This window comes from Stomoxys calcitrans, chromosome 2, assembly GCF_963082655.1.
Source record: "Stomoxys calcitrans chromosome 2, idStoCalc2.1, whole genome shotgun sequence".
NCBI lineage: Eukaryota > Metazoa > Arthropoda > Insecta > Diptera > Muscidae > Stomoxys > Stomoxys calcitrans.
In genome coordinates this window covers 24,829,152-24,849,736 of record NC_081553.1, presented here as the reverse complement: position 1 = coordinate 24,849,736, position 20,585 = coordinate 24,829,152, and the positions used below count along the sequence as shown (strand labels likewise).

Below are 20,585 nucleotides of genomic sequence, written 5' to 3'. Positions count from 1 at the left end.
TCTGCTATTAAAACGATATCAAGATATGGTCCGGTTCGGACCACAATTAAGTTATATGTTGGAGGTCTGTGTAAAATTTCAGCCAATTCGTTTAAGAATTGCGCCCATTGGGGCTCACGAAGTAAAATAGAGAGAACGATTTATATGGGATCTGTATCGGGCTATAGACCGATTCAGACCATAATAAACACGTTTGTTGATGGTCATGAGAGGATCCATCGTACAAAATTTCAGGCATATCGGATAATAATTACGACCTCTAGGGGTTAAGAAGTCAAGATCCCAGATCGGTTTATATGGCAGCTATATCAGGTTATGAACCGATTTGAACCTTATTTGACCCAGTTGTTGAAAGTAAAAATAAAATACGTCATGCAAAATTTCAGCCAAATCGGATAGGAATTGCGCCCTCTAGAAGCTCAAGAAGTCAAATCCCCAGATCTGTTTATATGACAGCTATATCAGTTTATGAACCGATTTGAACCATACTTGGCACAGTTGTTGGATATCATAACGAAATACTTCGTGCAAAAATTCATTCAAATCGGATAAGAATTGTGCCCTCTAGAGGGTCAAGAAGTCAAGACCCAAGATCGGTTTATATGGCAGCTATATCAGGTTATGGACTGATTTGAACCATACTTGGCACAGTTGTTGGGTATCATAACAAAACACGTCGTGCAAAATTCCATTCCAATTGGATAAGAATTGCGCACTCTAGAGGCTCAAGAAGTCAAGACCCAAGATCGGTTTATATGGTAGCTATATCAGGTTATGGACCGATTTGAACCATACTTGGCACTGTTGTTGGATATAATAAGAAAACACGTCGTGCAAAATTTCATTCCAATCGGATAAGAATTGCGCACTCTAGGGGCTCAAGAAGTCAAGAACCAAGATCGGTTTATATGGCAGCTATATTAGGTTATGAACCGATTTGAACCATACTTGGCACAGTTGTTGGATATCATAACAAAACACGTTGTGCAAAATTTCATTCTGATCGGATAAGAATTGCGCACGCTAGAGGCTCAAGAAGTCAAGACCCAAGATCGGTTTATATGGCAGCTATATCAGGTTATGGACCGATTTGAACCATACTTGACACAGTTGTTGGATATCATAGCAAAAAACGTCGTGCAAAATTTCGTTCCAATCGGATAAGAATTTCGCACTCTACAGGCTCAAGATGTCAAGACCCAAGATCGGTTTATATGGCAGCTATATCAAAACATGGACCGATATGGCCCATTTACAATACCAACCGACCTACACTAATAAGAAGTATTTGTGCAAAATTTCAAGCGGCTAGCTTTACTCCTTCGGAAGTTAGCGTGCTTTCGACAGACAGACGGACGGACGGACGGACAGACGGACGGACATGGCTAGATCGACATAAAATGTCACGACGATCAAGAATATATATACTTTATGGGGTCTCAGACGAATATTTCGAGTAGTTACAAACAGAATGACGAAATTAGTATACCCCCCATCTTATGGTGGAGGGTATAATATATGATAAAAATATTAAAAATTAATAAATTACAATAAAATCAGAATAAAAATTATAATACAAAAACAATAAAAAAATTTTTTTTTTTTCGGAACAAAAATCATATAATAACAAATTTCATTAAAGTGAAAAATAATAAATAAAAAATCACTAACCAGTTATTTCTAGTAAATGAACAAATTACTTAAAAATAAGAATAAAACTAAATCAAAGATTAACATGACTAACCAATATCCTTGAGCAAAAATTATATGATAAAAATAAAAATATAATAAAAATATTAAAAAACGAATAAATTGTGAACAAATTTCATTAAAATAAAAAATAAAAATGAAAAACTAACTAATTCCCTTGAGTAAATGAAACAAATAATTTAAATAAAAATAGAAAAATAAAAATAATAAATAATAAAATATAAAATAAATAATAAATAAAATATAAAATAATAAAAATAAAAATAAATTAAAGATAAAAATAACTAACTAAATGAATAAAATACAATAAAATATATGATAAAAATATTAAAAATTAGTAAAATACAATAAAATAAGAATAAAAATTATAATACAAAAACAAATAGAAAATTTTGAACAAATTTCATTAAAATAAAAAATAAAAACACTAACTAATTCCCTTGAGTAAATGAAACAGATAATTTTAAAATAAAAATTGAAAAATAAAAAATAATAAATAATAAAATAAATAATAAATAAAATATAAAATAATATATAATAAAAATAAATTAAAGATTAAAATAACTAACTAAATGAATAAATTACAATAAAAATATATGATAAAAATATTAAAAATTAATAAATTACAATAAAATCAGAATAAAAATTATAATACAAAAACAATAAAAAATTTTTCGGAACGAAAATCATATAATAACAAATTTCATTAAAGTGAAAAATAATAAATAAAAAATCACTAACCAGTTAATTCTAGTAAATGAACAAATTACTTAAAAATAAGAATAAAACTAAATCAAAGATTAACATGACTAACCAATATCCTTGAGCAAAAATTATATGAAAAAAATAAAAATATAATAAAAATATTAAAAAACGAATAAATTGTGAACAAATTTCATTAAAACAAAAAAATAAAAATGAAAAACTAACTAATTCCCTTGAGTAAATGAAACAAATAATTTAAATAAAAATATAATAATAAAAATAATAAATAATAAAATATAAAATAAATAATAAATAAAATATAAAATAATAAAAATAAAAATAAATTAAAGATTAAAATAACTAACTAAATGAATAAAATACAATAAAATATATGATAAAAATATTAAAAATTAGTAAATTACAATAAAATAAGAACAAAAATTATAATACAAAAACAAATAGAAAATTTTTGAACAAATTTCATTAAAATAAAAAATAATAAAAAACTAACTAATTCCCTTGAGTAAATGAAACAGATAATTTTAAAATAAAAATTGAAAAATAAAAAATAATAAATAATAAAATATAAAATAAATAATAAATAATAAATAAAATATAAAATAATAAATAATAAAAATAAATTAAAGATTAAAGTAACTAACTAAATGAATAAATTACAATAAAATATATGATAAAAATATTAAAAATTAATAAATTACAATAAAATCAGAATAAAAATTATAATACAAAAACAATAAAAAATTTTCGGAACGAAAATCATATAATAACAAATTTCATTAAAGTGAAAAATAATAAATAAAAAATCACTAACCAGTTAATTCTAGGAAATGAACAAATTACTTAAAAATAAGAATAAAACTAAATCAAAGATAGTTGTTTTGGCCAATGAATTGTATTTTTTCATGGTGGTTTGCCTTGGGTCTCTGAAGGTTTTGTTGCAAATGATATGAGACATTAGTGTGAGGAAGATAGACAGAATGCCTTTATTTGCTTTGTCTTTGAGTGACGATATCATTGTATTGTATGGACATATTTTATGTTTACATGGTACATCTTATTTTTTATATTTACATGATACATCATATATATGCTTTTTTCTGTTCTTCAGTTTATGATGTGGTTTTTGCAGACAGTAACGTTTGCCATTTGATTTGAACCTTCCCATTCATTTTTCTTATACATGCAATTTTTTTGTACAAACGTATTTATGACTTTCCTCTGTGAAGTTGTTTTGGCCAATGAATTGTATTTTTTCATGGTGGTTTGTCTTGGGTCTCTGAAGGTTTTGTTGCAAATGATATGAGACATTAGTGTGAGGAAGATAGGCAGAATGCCTTTATTTGCTTTGTCTTTGAGTGACGATCTCATTGTATTGTAAGGACATATTTTATGTTTACATGGTACATCTTATTTTTTATATTTACATGATACATCATATATATGCTTTTTTCTGTTCTTCAGTTTATGATGTGGTTTTTGCAGACAGTAACGTTTGCCATTTGATTTGACCCTTCCCATTCATTTTCTTTATACATGCAATTTTTTTGTACAAACGTAGGTATGACTTTCCTCTGTGAAGTTGTTTTGGCCAATGAATTGTATTTTTTCATGGTGGTTTGTCTTGGGTCTCTGAAGGTTTTGTTGCAAATGATATGAGACATTAGTGTGAGGAAGATAGACAGAATGCCTTTATTTGCTTTGTCTTTGAGTGACGATCTCATTGTATTGTATGGACATATTTTATGTTTACATGGTACATCTTATTTTTTATATTTACATGATACATCATATATATGCTTTTTTCTGTTCTTCAGTTTATGATGTGGTTTTTGCAGACAGTAACGTTTGCCATTTGATTTGACCCTTCCCATTCATTTTCTTTATACATGCAATTTTTTGTACAAACGTAGGTATGACTTTCCTCTGTGAAGTTGTTCTGGCCAATGAATTGTATTTTTTCATGGTGGTTTGTCTTGGGTCTCTGAAGGTTTTGTTGCAAATGATATGAGACATTAGTGTGAGGAAGATAGACAGAATGCCTTTATTTGCTTTGTCTTTGAGTGACGATCTCATTGTATTGTATGGACATATTTTATGTTTACATGGTACATCTTATTTTTTATATTTACATGATACATCATATATATGCTTTTTTCTGTTCTTCAGTTTATGATGTGGTTTTTGCAGACAGTAACGTTTGCCATTTGATTTGACCCTTCCCATTCATTTTCCTTATACATGCAATTTTTTTGTACAAACGTAGGTATGACTTTCCTCTGTGAAGTTGTTATGGCCAATGAATTGCATTTTTTCATGGTGGTTTGTCTTGGGTCTCTGAAGGTTTTGTTGCAAATGATATGAGACATTAGTGTGAGGAAGATAGACAAAATGCCTTAATTTGCTTTGTCTTTGAGTGACGATCTCATTGTATTGTATGGACATATTTTATGTTTACATGGTACATCTTATATTTTATATTTACATGATACATCATATATATGCTTTTTTCTGTTCTTCAGTTTATGATGTGGTTTTTGCAGACAGTAACGTTTGCCATTTGATTTGACTCTTCCCATTCATTTTCCTTATACATGCAATTTTTTTGTACAAACGTAGGTATGACTTTCCTCTGTGAAGTTGTTTTGGCCAATGAATTGTATTTTTTCATGGTGGTTTGTCTTGGGTCTCTGAAGGTTTTGTTGCAAATGATATGAGACATAAGTGTGAGGAAGATAGACAGAATGCCTTTATTTGCTTTGTCTTTGAGTGACGATCTCATTGTATTGTATGGACATATTTTATGTTTACATGGTACATCTTATTTTTTATATTTACATGATACATCATATATATGCTTTTTTCTGTTCTTCAGTTTATGATGTGGTTTTTGCAGACAGTAACGTTTGCCATTTGATTTGACCCTTCCCATTAATTTTCCTTATACATGCAATTTTTTTGTACAAACGTAGGTATGACTTTCCTCTGTGAAGTTGTTTTGGCCAATGAATTGTATTTTTTCATGGTGGTTTGTCTTGGGTCTCTGAAGGTTTTGTTGCAAATGATATGAGACATTAGTGTGAGGAAGATAGACAGAATGCCTTTATTTGCTTTGTCTTTGAGTGACGATCTCATTGTATTGTATGGACATATTTTATGTTTACATGGTACATCTTATTTTTTATATTTACATGATACATCATATATATGCTTTTTTCTGTTCTTCAGTTTATGATGTGGTTTTTGCAGACAGTAACGTTTGCCATTTGATTTGACCCTTCCCATTCATTTTCCTTATACATGCAATTTTTTTGTACAAACGTAGGTATGACTTTCCTCTGTGAAGTTGTTTTGGCCAATGAATTGTATTTTTTCATGGTGGTTTGTCTTGGGTCTCTGAAGGTTTTGTTGCAAATGATATGAGACATTAGTGTGAGGAAGATAGACAGAATGCCTTTATTTGCTTTGTCTTTGAGTGACGATCTCATTGTATTGTATGGACATATTTTATGTTTACATGGTACATCTTATTTTTTATATTTACATGATACATCATATATATGCTTTTTCTGTTCTTCAGTTTATAATGTGGTTTTTGCAGACAGTAACGTTTGCCATTTGATTTGACCCTTCCCATTCATTTTCCTTATACATGCAATTTTTTTGTACAAACGTAGGTATGACTTTCCTCTGTGAAGTTGTTTTGGCCAATGAATTGTATTTTTTCATGGTGGTTTGTCTTGGGTCTCTGAAGGTTTTGTTGCAAATGATATGAGACATTAGTGTGAGGAAGATAGACAGAATGCCTTTATTTGCTTTGTCTTTGAGTGACGATCTCATTGTATTGTATGGACATATTTTATGTTTACATGGTACATCTTATTTTTTATATTTACATGATACATCATATATATGCTTTTTTCTGTTCTTCAGTTTATGATGTGGTTTTTGCAGATAGTAACGTTTGCCATTTGATTTGACCCTTCCCATTCATTTTCCTTATACATGCAATTTTTTTGTACAAACGTAGGTATGACTTTTCTCTGTGAAGTTGTTTTGGCCAATGAATTGTATTTTTTCATGGTGGTTTGTCTTGGGTCTCTAAAGGTTTTGTTGCAAATGATATGAGACATTAGTGTGAGGAAGATAGACAGAATGCCTTTATTTGCTTGGTCTTTGAGTGACGATCTCATTGTATTGTATGGACATATTTTATGTTTACATGGTACATCTTATTTTTTATATTTACATGATACATCATATATATGCTTTTTTCTGTTCTTCAGTTAATGATGTGGTTTTTGCAGACAGTAACGTTTGCCATTTGATTTGACCCTTCCCATTCATTTTCCTTATACATGCAATTTTTTTGTACAAACGTAGGTATGACTTTCCTCTGTGAAGTTGTTTTGGCCAATGAATTGTATTTTTTCATGGTGGTTTGTCTTGGGTCTCTGAAGGTTTTGTTGCAAATGATATGAGACATTAGTGTGAGGAAGATAGACAGAATGCCTTTATTTGCTTTGTCTTTGAGTGACGATCTCATTGTATTGTATGGACATATTTTATGTTTACATGGTACATCGTATTTTTTATATTTACATGATACATCATATATATGCTTTTTTCTGTTCTTCAGTTTATGATGTGGTTTTTGCAGACAGTAACGTTTGCCATTTGATTTGACCCTTCCCATTCATTTTCCTTATACATGCAATTTTTTTGTACAAACGTAGGTATGACTTTCCTCTGTGAAGTTGTTTTGGCCAATGAATTGTATTTTTTCATGGTGGTTTGTCTTGGGTCTCTGAAGGTTTTGTTGCAAATGATATGAGACATTAGTGTGAGGAAGATAGACAGAATGCCTTTATTTGCTTTGTCTTTGAGTGACGATCTCATTGTATTGTATGGACATATTTTATGTTTACATGGTACATCTTATTTTTTATATTTACATGATACATCATATATATGCTTTTTTCTGTTCTTCAGTTTATGATGTGGTTTTTGCAGACAGTAACGTTTGCCATTTGATTTGACCCTTCCCATTCATTTTCCTTATACATGCAATTTTTTTGTACAAACGTAGGTATGACTTTCCTCTGTGAAGTTGTTTTGGCCAATGAATTGTATTTTTTCATGGTGGTTTGTCTTGGGTCTCTGAAGGTTTTGTTGCAAATGATATGAGACATTAGTGTGAGGAAGATAGACAGAATGCCTTTATTTGCTTTGTCTTTGAGTGACGATCTCATTGTATTGTATGGACATATTTTATGTTTACATGGTACATCTTATTTTTTATATTTACATGATACAACATATATATGCTTTTTTCTGTTCTTCAGTTTATGATGTGGTTTTTGCAGACAGTAACGTTTGCCATTTGATTTGACCCTTCCCATTCATTTTCCTTATACATGCAATTTTTTTGTACAAACGTAGGTATGACTTTCCTCTGTGAAGTTGTTTTGGCCAATGAATTGTATTTTTTCATGGTGGTTTGTCTTGGGTCTCTGAAGGTTTTGTTGCAAATGATATGAGACATTAGTGTGAGGAAGATAGACAAAATGCCTTAATTTGCTTTGTCTTTGAGTGACGATCTCATTGTATTGTATGGACATATTTTATGTTTACATGGTACATCTTATATTTTATATTTACATGATACATCATATATATGCTTTTTTCTGTTCTTCAGTTTATGATGTGGTTTTTGCAGACAGTAACGTTTGCCATTTGATTTGACTCTTCCCATTCATTTTCCTTATACATGCAATTTTTTTGTACAAACGTAGGTATGACTTTCCTCTGTGAAGTTGTTTTGGCCAATGAATTGTATTTTTTCATGGTGGTTTGTCTTGGGTCTCTGAAGGTTTTGTTGCAAATGATATGAGACATAAGTGTGAGGAAGATAGACAGAATGCCTTTATTTGCTTTGTCTTTGAGTGACGATCTCATTGTATTGTATGGACATATTTTATGTTTACATGGTACATCTTATTTTTTATATTTACATGATACATCATATATATGCTTTTTTCTGTTCTTCAGTTTATGATGTGGTTTTTGCAGACAGTAACGTTTGCCATTTGATTTGACCCTTCCCATTAATTTTCCTTATACATGCAATTTTTTTGTACAAACGTAGGTATGACTTTCCTCTGTGAAGTTGTTTTGGCCAATGAATTGTATTTTTTCATGGTGGTTTGTCTTGGGTCTCTGAAGGTTTTGTTGCAAATGATATGAGACATTAGTGTGAGGAAGATAGACAGAATGCCTTTATTTGCTTTGTCTTTGAGTGACGATCTCATTGTATTGTATGGACATATTTTATGTTTACATGGTACATCTTATTTTTTGTATTTACATGATACATCATATATATGCTTTTTTCTGTTCTTCAGTTTATGATGTGGTTTTTGCAGACAGTAACGTTTGCCATTTGATTTGACCCTTCCCATTCATTTTCCTTATACATGCAATTTTTTTGTACAAACGTAGGTATGACTTTCCTCTGTGAAGTTGTTTTGGCCAATGAATTGTATTTTTTCATGGTGGTTTGTCTTGGGTCTCTGAAGGTTTTGTTGCAAATGATATGAGACATTAGTGTGAGGAAGATAGACAGAATGCCTTTATTTGCTTTGTCTTTGAGTGACGATCTCATTGTATTGTATGGACATATTTTATGTTTACATGGTACATCTTATTTTTTATATTTACATGATACATCATATATATGCTTTTTCTGTTCTTCAGTTTATAATGTGGTTTTTGCAGACAGTAACGTTTGCCATTTGATTTGACCCTTCCCATTCATTTTCCTTATACATGCAATTTTTTTGTACAAACGTAGGTATGACTTTCCTCTGTGAAGTTGTTTTGGCCAATGAATTGTATTTTTTCATGGTGGTTTGTCTTGGGTCTCTGAAGGTTTTGTTGCAAATGATATGAGACATTAGTGTGAGGAAGATAGACAGAATGCCTTTATTTGCTTTGTCTTTGAGTGACGATCTCATTGTATTGTATGGACATATTTTATGTTTACATGGTACATCGTATTTTTTATATTTACATGATACATCATATATATGCTTTTTTCTGTTCTTCAGTTTATGATGTGGTTTTTGCAGATAGTAACGTTTGCCATTTGATTTGACCCTTCCCATTCATTTTCCTTATACATGCAATTTTTTTGTACAAACGTAGGTATGACTTTTCTCTGTGAAGTTGTTTTGGCCAATGAATTGTATTTTTTCATGGTGGTTTGTCTTGGGTCTCTGAAGGTTTTGTTGCAAATGATATGAGACATTAGTGTGAGGAAGATAGACAGAATGCCTTTATTTGCTTTGTCTTTGAGTGACGATCTCATTGTATTGTATGGACATATTTTATGTTTACATGGTACATCTTATTTTTTATATTTACATGATACATCATATATATGCTTTTTTCTGTTCTTCAGTTAATGATGTGGTTTTTGCAGACAGTAACGTTTGCCATTTGATTTGACCCTTCCCATTCATTTTCCTTATACATGCAATTTTTTTGTACAAACGTAGGTATGACTTTCCTCTGTGAAGTTGTTTTGGCCAATGAATTGTATTTTTTCATGATGGTTTGTCTTGGGTCTCTGAAGGTTTTGTTGCAAATGATATGAGACATAAGTGTGAGGAAGATAGACAGAATGCCTTTATTTGCTTTGTCTTTGAGTGACGATCTCATTGTATTGTATGGACATATTTTATGTTTACATGGTACATCGTATTTTTTATATTTACATGATACATCATATATATGCTTTTTTCTGTTCTTCAGTTTATGATGTGGTTTTTGCAGACAGTAACGTTTGCCATTTGATTTGACCCTTCCCATTCATTTTCCTTATACATGCAATTTTTTTGTACAAACGTAGGTATGACTTTCCTCTGTGAAGTTGTTTTGGCCAATGAATTGTATTTTTTCATGGTGGTTTGTCTTGGGTCTCTGAAGGTTTTGTTGCAAATGATATGAGACATTAGTGTAAGGAAGATAGACAGAATGCCTTTATTTGCTTTGTCTTTGAGTGACGATCTCATTGTATTGTATGGACATATTTTATGTTTACATGGTACATCTTATTTTTTATATTTACATGATACATCATATATATGCTTTTTTCTGTTCTTCAGTTTATGATGTGGTTTTTGCAGACAGTAACGTTTGCCATTTGATTTGACCCTTCCCATTCATTTTCCTTATACATGCAATTTTTTTGTACAAACGTAGGTATGACTTTCCTCTGTGAAGTTGTTTTGGCCAATGAATTGTATTTTTTCATGGTGGTTTGTCTTGGGTCTCTGAAGGTTTTGTTGCAAATGATATGAGACATTAGTGTGAGGAAGATAGACAGAATGCCTTTATTTGCTTTGTCTTTGAGTGACGATCTCATTGTATTGTATGGACATATTTTATGTTTACATGGTACATCGTATTTTTTATATTTACATGATACATCATATATATGCTTTTTTCTGTTCTTCAGTTTATGATGTGGTTTTTGCAGACAGTAACGTTTGCCATTTGATTTGACCCTTCCCATTCATTTTCCTTATACATGCAATTTTTTTGTACAAACGTATTTATGACTTTCCTCTGTGAAGTTGTTTTGGCCAATGAATTGTATTTTTTCATGGTGGTTTGTCTTGGGTCTCTGAAGGTTTTGTTGCAAATGATATGAGACATTAGTGTGAGGAAGATAGACAGAATGCCTTTATTTGCTTTGTCTTTGAGTGACGATCTCATTGTATTGTATGGACATATTTTATGTTTACATGGTACATCTTATTTTTTATATTTACATGATACATCATATATATGCTTTTTTCTGTTCTTCAGTTTATGATGTGGTTTTTGCAGACAGTAACGTTTGCCATTTGATTTGACCCTTCCCATTCATTTTCCTTATACATGCAATTTTTTTGTACAAACGTAGGTATGACTTTCCTCTGTGAAGTTGTTTTGGCCAATGAATTGTATTTTTTCATGGTGGTTTGTCTTGGGTCTCTGAAGGTTTTGTTGCAAATGATATGAGACATTAGTGTGAGGAAGATAGACAGAATGCCTTTATTTGCTTTGTCTTTGAGTGACGATCTCATTGTATTGTATGGACATATTTTATGTTTACATGGTATATCTTATTTTTTATATTTACATGATACATCATATATATGCTTTTTTCTGTTCTTCAGTTTATGATGTGGTTTTTGCAGACAGTAACGTTTGCCATTTGATTTGACCCTTCCCATTCATTTTCCTTATACATGCAATTTTTTTGTACAAACGTAGGTATGACTTTCCTCTGTGAAGTTGTTTTGGCCAATGAATTGTATTTTTTCATGGTGGTTTGTCTTGGGTCTCTGAAGGTTTTGTTGCAAATGATATGAGACATTAGTGTGAGGAAGATAGACAGAATGCCTTTATTTGCTTTGTCTTTGAGTGACGATCTCATTGTATTGTATGGACATATTTTATGTTTACATGGTACATCTTATTTTTATATTTACATGATACATCATATATATGCTTTTTTCTGTTCTTCAGTTTATGATGTGGCTTTTGCAGACAGTAACGTTTGCCATTTGATTTGACCCTTCCCATTCATTTTCCTTATACATGCAATTTTTTTGTACAGACGTAGGTATGACTTTCCTCTGTGAAGTTGTTTTGGCCAATGAATTGTATTTTTTCATGGTGGTTTGTCTTGGGTCTCTGAAGGTTTTGTTGCAAATGATATGAGACATTAGTGTGAGGAAGATAGACAGAATGCCTTTATTTGCTTTGTCTTTGAGTGACGATCTCATTGTATTGTATGGACATATTTTATGTTTACATGGTACATCTTATTTTTTATATTTACATGATACATCATATATATGCTTTTTTCTGTTCTTCAGTTTATGATGTGGTTTTTGCAGACAGTAACGTTTGCCATTTGATTTGACCCTTCCCATTCATTTTCCTTATACATGCAATTTTTTTGTACAAACGTAGGTATGACTTTCCTCTGTGAAGTTGTTTTGGCCAATGAATTGTATTTTTTCATGGTGGTTTGTCTTGGGTCTCTGAAGGTTTTGTTGCAAATGATATGAGACATTAGTGTGAGGAAGATAGACAGAATGCCTTTATTTGCTTTGTCTTTGAGTGACGATCTCATTGTATTGTATGGACATATTTTATGTTTACAAGGTATATCTTATTTTTTATATTTACATGATACATCATATATATGCTTTTTTCTGTTCTTCAGTTTATGATGTGGTTTTTGCAGACAGTAACGTTTGCCATTTGATTTGACCCTTCCCATTCATTTTCCTTATACATGCAATTTTTTTGTACAAACGTAGGTATGACTTTCCTCTATGAAGTTGTTTTGGCCAATGAATTGTATTTTTTCATGGTGGTTTGTCTTGGGTCTCTGAAGGTTTTGTTGCAAATGATATGAGACATTAGTGTGAGGAAGATAGACAGAATGCCTTTATTTGCTTTGTCTTTGAGTGACGATCTCATTGTATTGTATGGACATATTTTATGTTTACATGGTACATCTTATTTTTATATTTACATGATACATCATATATATGCTTTTTTCTGTTCTTCAGTTTATGATGTGGCTTTTGCAGACAGTAACGTTTGCCATTTGATTTGACCCTTCCCATTCATTTTCCTTATACATGCAATTTTTTTGTACAGACGTAGGTATGACTTTCCTCTGTGAAGTTGTTTTGGCCAATGAATTGTATTTTTTCATGGTGGTTTGTCTTGGGTCTCTGAAGGTTTTGTTGCAAATGATATGAGACATTAGTGTGAGGAAGATAGACAGAATGCCTTTATAAATATTTTATTTATAACTTTTATCTTATTATTATTCTTTTATATTTATATTATTTTATATTTTATTATTTATTATTTTTATTTTTCAATTTTTATTTTAAATTATTTATTTCATTTACTCAAGGAAATTATTTAGTGTTTTTTTTTTATTTTAATGAAATTTGTTCACATGTTTTTCATTTTTATTAAAAATTTGTTCACAATTTATTCGTTTTTTAATATTTTTATTATATTTTTATTTTATCATATAATTTTTGCTCAAGGATATTGGTTAGTCATGTTAATCTTTGATTTAGTTTTATTCTTAATTTGTTCATTTACTAGAATTAACTGGTTAGTGATTTTTTATTTATTATTTTTCACTTTAATGAAATTTGTTATTATATGATTTTTGTTCCGAAAAAAAAAAAATTTTTTTATTGTTTTTGTATTATAATTTTTATTCTTATTTTATTGTAATTTATTAATTTTTAATATTTTCATCATATATTTTATTGTAATTTATCCATTTAGTTAGTTATTTTAATCTTTAATTTAGTTTTATTTTTATTATTTTATATTTTATTTATTATTTATTATTTATTTTATATTTTATTATTTATTATTTTTATTTTTATTTTTTTATTTTTATTTAAATTATTTGTTTCATTTACTCAAGGGAATTAGTTAGTGTTTTTATTTTTTATTTTAATGAAATTTGTTCAAAAATTTTCTATTTGTTTTTGTATTATAATTTTTATTCTTATTTTATTGTAATTTACTAATTTTTAATATTTTTATCATATATTTTATTGTATTTTATTCATTTAGTTAGTTATTTTAATCTTTAATTTATTTTTATTTTTATTATTTTATATTTTATTTATTATTTATTTTATTATTTATTATTTATTATTTTTCTATTTTTATTTAAATTATTTGTTTCATTTACTCAAGGGAATTAGTTAGTTTTTCATTTTTATTTTTTATTTTAATGAAATTTGTTCACAATTTATTCGTTTTTTAATATTTTTTTTATATTATTATTTTTATCACATAATTTTTGCTCAAGGATATTGGTTAGTCATGTTAATCTTTGATTTAGTTTTATTCTTATTTTTAAGTAATTTGTTCATTTACTAGAATTAACTGGTTAGTGATTTTTTATTTATTATTTTTCACTTTAATGAAATTTGTTATTATATGATTTTTGTTCCGAAAAAAAAAAAAATTTTTATTGTTTTTGTATTATAATTTTTATTCTGATTTTATTGTAATTTATTAATTTTTAATATTTTTATCATATATTTTTATTGTAATTTATTCATTTAGTTAGTTATTTGAATCTTTAATTTATTTTTATTATTTATTATTTTATATTTTATTTATTTTATATTTTATTATTTATTATTTTTTATTTTTCAATTTTTATTTTAAAATTATCTGTTTCATTTACTCAAGGGAATTAGTTAGTGTTTTTATTTTTTATTTTAATGAAATTTGTTCAAAAATTTTCTATTGTTTTTGTATTATAATTTTTATTCTTATTTTATTGTAATTTACTAATTTTTAATATTTTTATCATATATTTTATTGTATTTTATTCATTTAGTTAGTTATTTTAATCTTTAATTTATTTTTATTTTTATTATTTTATATTTTATTTATTATTTATTTTATATTTTATTATTTATTATTTTTCTATTTTTATTTAAATTATTTGTTTCATTTACTCAAGGGAATTAGTTAGTTTTTCATTTTTATTTTTTATTTTAATGAAATTTGTACCTATCTAAATTTTAATATTTTTGTATAAATACATATACAACTATGATAATATTTTTATGTATTGATACTTTATGTATGTCACTATTTTTATTCTCCTTTGTATTTTATATGGGTCTATATTTTTGTATAAAAGATTTTTTTATATATATATGTGAATTTAGATATGCATAATTAAAGGGAAATATATAAGATGTTTTTTGTACATAATTGTATATTATGTGTCATATATTATTTTTTATTGGAAATATTTTTGTTTTTATATTTTTTTGAATATATTTGTTTATTTTTAATGCATGTATGTTTTTTGTTTATATGTTGGAATGTTTATATGAGAATTTATATAAGTATATAAATTTGTAGTATATATGAAATGTACAGCGGTCAAAAAAAGTATTCATCATTCAATGTTTTTTTTTTAATAAGTCTACAAAAGACAATTGGAATAAAAACATATTAAACTAATGATGCAGTAGTGCTTGTGTGATATATATGTACACAATTTCATTGTTTTTAAAGAAAAAAATAGTATTTATTGGAACAAAAAGGGCCATTTTACAGCTGAACACAAAAAATTAAACAAAAAAAGTATTCATCATTGCAAAAAAACAAATAACATAATTTAAAAAAATTAATACTTTGTTATTCGACCACCGCGTCTTATAACTTCTTTTAAACGGTTTGACATCGATTGGACTAATTTAGCGGTTATATTTTGGTCTATATTAGTCCATTCCTCCATTATCACCTGTTGCATTTGACTCTTGCTCGAAAAATTGCGCGTTCTCAATTTGCGTTCGAGATGTTCCCAAAGATGTTCAATTGGGTTCAAGTCGGGACTTTGAGGAGGAGTTTTAATGACTTTGGGGCAGTTATACAGCATCCACATCTTGGTATTTAAAGCAGAATGTTTGGGGTCATTATCTTGATAATATTGAAAGTTATTACCAAGCCCAAGTTTTACAGCACTATCTTTTAAATTCCTCTTTAAAATGTCAATGTAATACTTATGATCCATTACTCCATTAATAATTTCAAGAATTCCCGCTCCTGAAGCCGCCATACACCCCCAAACCATTAAACCACCTCCACCATGTTTTACAGTAGCAACTGTTTTTCGTTCTTCAAGCTCTGTATTTGGTTTTCTGTACACTATGACCTTTCCATCGCACCCAAAAAGATTAAACTTGCTCTCGTCTGCAAAAATGACTGTTTTCCAAAATGATTCGGGCTGTTTTACATACATTTTTGCGAAGTTTAGCCTTTTCACTCGGTTTATTTTATTTATAAAGGGCTTCTTACGTGCAGTTCTTCCTCTGTAACTATGCCTTTTGAGTGTATTTCGAATTGTTTGTGTAGTAACTTCCTTCCCTAAATATTCCATAGTGTTTTTACGAAGAATGGTCGCATTTGTCTTCGGAGTTTTCTGAACTTGCCGCACTAGCCAACGCACATCTCCAACTGAAAGTGCTTTTGGTCGACTAGATCTTGGTTTATTGTCAACAGTTTTCGTTTCTGTCCACTTTCTGATGATGGATTGTATAGTAGATCGTAGTCTATTTAATATTTCACTGATTGTTTTTTGAGTTAAACCCATTCCTGTGGTGTTTTATTATCAAAACTTTTACCTCATCAGAAACCTCGTCTTGCTTACGACCCATTTTGACAAAAACTATATTTTCAATGAAATTAAATATTTGCTGTCAAGGGCAAAGCCTCCTTTACTAAATAAAACAGAAAAGGGGGATTCCCAAATAATATTTGAATTTGACTTTGATGATAGCACATCAATGATGAATACTTTTTTTGTTCTGTTTTTGGTGTTATTATATAAAATTGCATTTTTTGCGCTAATTAAATTTATTTTTTGAATTTATTTATAACAAAGCCTCCTTTACTAAATAAAACAGAAAAGGGGGATTCCCAAATAATATTTGAATTTGACTTTGATGATAGCACATCAATGATGAATACTTTTTTTGTTCTGTTTTTGGTGTTATTATATAAAATTGCATTTTTTGCGCTAATTAAATTTATTTTTTGAATTTATTTTAAAACATATTACGAAAAATAAACTATTGCATAAAACTGCATTATTTGTTTACTTTAAATTTTCTTCAATTACCCAAAATAAGTGAATTTATTATCAATTTTGCTAATGATGAATACTTTTTTTGACCGCTGTATGTATGTAAGAATTTATTTACACATGTATTATTTTGAGGTATTTTATATTTATTATTTAGATATTTATATAATTTTTATTTTTTTCAAATTTTATAGTTTAATTTGATTTATTTATTTACTTAGATTTTATTGTATATTTATTTCATTATTTAGTTTATATTTATTTTTACAGTTTGATTTTTACTCTCAATTATTTATATTTTTAATATTTTGTACTTTTCATATTTCTAATTTCTCTATTTTAATTTATTTTTAATTTACTTAATTTACTTTAATCATATTTAAGTTTTGTTGTCATTTACTTAGATTTAGATTTAAAAAATTATTATTTTTTGAGGATAATTTTTGTATATTTGAATGTGTATATGTTCGTATGTGTATGTATGTATGTATGTATATGTGTATATATATATATGTATGTGTTTGTGTTTATGTATATATGCATGTATGCTCATTTTTAAGTTTATAATCTTAACTAATTTTTGAAAATCCATTATTTATTTATTTATAAATTTTTATTCATTAATTTTATCATTTTATTTTATTTTTGTAATTTATTTATATTCTCATTTCTTATGATTATCACTTGTTTTTAATCATTTTGGAGAAGTTTTTTTATGATAAAAAATAAACGAATTTTTGTTTACTAAAACTATTAAATGAAAGGAGGTGAGAGTGGAGTAAAAGGAAAGTGTTTACTTATATGAAGAAAATTTGATCTGTTTTCACTTAATTGATCTAATGTGTGAAAGGAAGGAAAAAGAGGAAAAAGAAAAAAATTTTTTTACATTCTTAGTTTTTTACCTTTTGGTCTTCTCTGTTTAAAATTAATTATATCCTTTTCATTCTTTTCTGTATTTGATTCAATTCCTTTTTCAATTTCGATGGATGTTGAATTAAAATTAACATTTTTTTCAAAGTAGGAATACTCATCAGTACTTGTGTAATTATTTTCTTCCTTTGTATTTTCTATGAATAGGTTTTGAGTTTTTTTATTTGTCTCTAATATGTTTAATAATTCTGTTATATCAGGTGTTGTTGAATTTAAATTTTCTTTTTCTTTTTGTTCAAAGAATTCACAATTGTTCCTGGATTTTTTCGTTTGTTTTAATTTGTTTTCTTTCTCTATTTCCTTTATAACGGTCAGAGCAGTTTCAACTCCTATTTGAATTGAATTAAGGTTTTTTGAAAAAGGACATGTAGTAAATTATTTATTAAAAAATTATTCAAAATTGTTTTGTTGTTGTGAAGATGTGTATTTATGTATGCAGATTTTGTGTTAGCAGATGGTTTTTCTAAAATTGGGAATTCGCCAATGAGGGTTATTTTGGGATAAGACGTGTAGTAGATCAATTATTTAGGGTTTTTATTGACATAAACATATATATTTGTGTATACAGGTTCTGTATTTGTATTTGGTGTTTTTTGATTTAGATATCGACCGATATGAAAAATTTTTATATGTATATATGTCAATCTCATTTTTTATTCTGAGGAACATTAATATATATGTAAGGGTTTTTTTGACTTTAGATGTTTTTCTTGTTTGTTAATTAATTTATTCATAATTTGCAATCTCTTTATAGTGATTTATACCTTAATTTACTATATGATATTGGATTGTGATTTCTGGGCAAGGTTTTTTATCTGTGAAGTTGGGATATTATTGTATTTTTAGTTTAACTGGATTTTGTTTCTTCTATTGGATTGGGAGATTATATGAATGGGTTTTACTGGGCGAATTAAGAGATAATTATGTAGGAATATGTACATTCAATATGTAATTGGCTTTAACTAATTTGATTAAGGGGGATTTTTTTCCCCTTCTTTGACTGCTGATGTTTTAATGGGTGTTACTACATAGATTTTTTTCTTTATTACTGTATAGATTGGTTCATTGGTTATATATTTCTTGAAAAGGATTTTAATTGCGTGTTGATGTAAGGATTTTTTGGAGATAGTATTATATAGTTGTTTTATTTTATTCTCACCTGAGTTTATTATATAACAATCACTGTCGAAACTGGATATGGAAGGGTCACATACTTTATATGTTTTGTGGATTGAGATGAATGATATAATTTCATTAAGGAACATATATTTTTCTTAATTGGAGCTTCTACTTACATTGACTTAGAGAAATTATTAAAGAATTGTTTGACTGGTTAGGCTCAGGAATTTGTTTGGTTGGTTCTTCATGGTTGTTGTAGAAATCAGAAGTTATCAATTGTCCGTTTGGAATAGAATAACAATCTTGATATGTGGTGTCCTTTTGATTGCTCCCTTCATATGAGTTATATACTATAACTTAATTTGATGTTTGGAGATATTTTATTTTTGTTACCTTTGTTTTTTATGAAACTATCTTCTAAGGTACTGTTTTTGATAGAGGAGACATTTGGGCTGGGACACAATATGTTGAGAGCCTTGGTCTGTTGATGAAATATTTCTACCCCTTTTTTTCTCTCCATCTTAATTGTACTAGAAGGATTTAAGTTTGGAAAATTCAAAATTAATGTGTTTTTCACGAATAAGGAATGTGGTTTATTGATAATCTTATTAATTTAATTATTTTTTATTGGCTGTAGAGTATATAATTTATATGTATAAGTATGTATATTTAATTATATATATTTTTCTTAGGAAATCTGGAGGATAAATTAATTGTTTTTAATTTTTGTAAAGTCTTGTTTTTTAGGTTTTATGAAATAGTTTAAAACGAAGATTTATTGTTATAAAGAAAAAAATTTTTACTATTCAATTATTTACCTCTGTTTTTATTTTTCTATTGTTGGTTTTTACTCCGTTATTTAATATTTTTAAGATGATTTTTTTGAATTTATTAATGGTTAGTCCAGAACAGGTATCATTTGATGTTTGTTATTTATGAATAATATATGTTACTCCTTTTTCTTCCTTTTTCGTTCTTTATATATCTGAAATGATATAATAGTAATGACTTGTAGTTTATTTCTGTTAATGATTTACTTAATTTGAATTTTGAAAATTAATTGGTTAAAAAATTTTTTTGTAATTAATTATTTATTAAAATCTTATTTTTGTACTACTCATTAATTTAAGTAAAAGAGAAACTTTTTTGACTTTTGTGTCTAAAAGATATACTTTTTACCTTTTGTTATTTCGTTCTATACCGTTTTTCTTTGATTATTTTTAATTATAGTAAGTGTAATTACATTTATGATATTATAGTTTTTTAATTTTATTTATTTTTATTATTTTTTAACTAATACATTATTATCTATTTTTTAATTTATCTATTTTTTCTTATATTTTTAATTTATGTTATTTTATTACTTGCATAGATAAAATTA

General features: G+C 27.6%; 2 protein-coding genes across 5 annotated transcripts in view; one reads left to right on the top strand and one right to left on the bottom strand.

The window, feature by feature from the left end:
• The window catches only part of LOC106088419 (transport and Golgi organization protein 6), a 39,572-nt gene that overhangs the window by 7,012 nt on the left and 11,975 nt on the right, over nucleotides 1-20,585 (top strand). The gene's annotated exons all lie outside the window — the stretch shown is intronic.
• LOC106088416 (uncharacterized) overlaps nucleotides 1-20,585 on the bottom strand; it is a 30,234-nt gene that overhangs the window by 9,419 nt on the left and 230 nt on the right. Inside the window, exons 2-6 of the mRNA XM_059361395.1 lie at nucleotides 20,023-20,189; nucleotides 19,598-19,734; nucleotides 19,381-19,536; nucleotides 19,245-19,298; nucleotides 18,058-18,414 (exon numbers count right to left, since the gene is read on the bottom strand). Coding sequence (XP_059217378.1) covers nucleotides 18,058-18,414; nucleotides 19,245-19,298; nucleotides 19,381-19,536; nucleotides 19,598-19,724 — 694 coding nt within the window. The 5' untranslated portion in view covers nucleotides 19,725-19,734; nucleotides 20,023-20,189. The remainder of the gene's footprint in view (nucleotides 1-18,057; nucleotides 18,415-19,244; nucleotides 19,299-19,380; nucleotides 19,537-19,597; nucleotides 19,735-20,022; nucleotides 20,190-20,585) is intronic.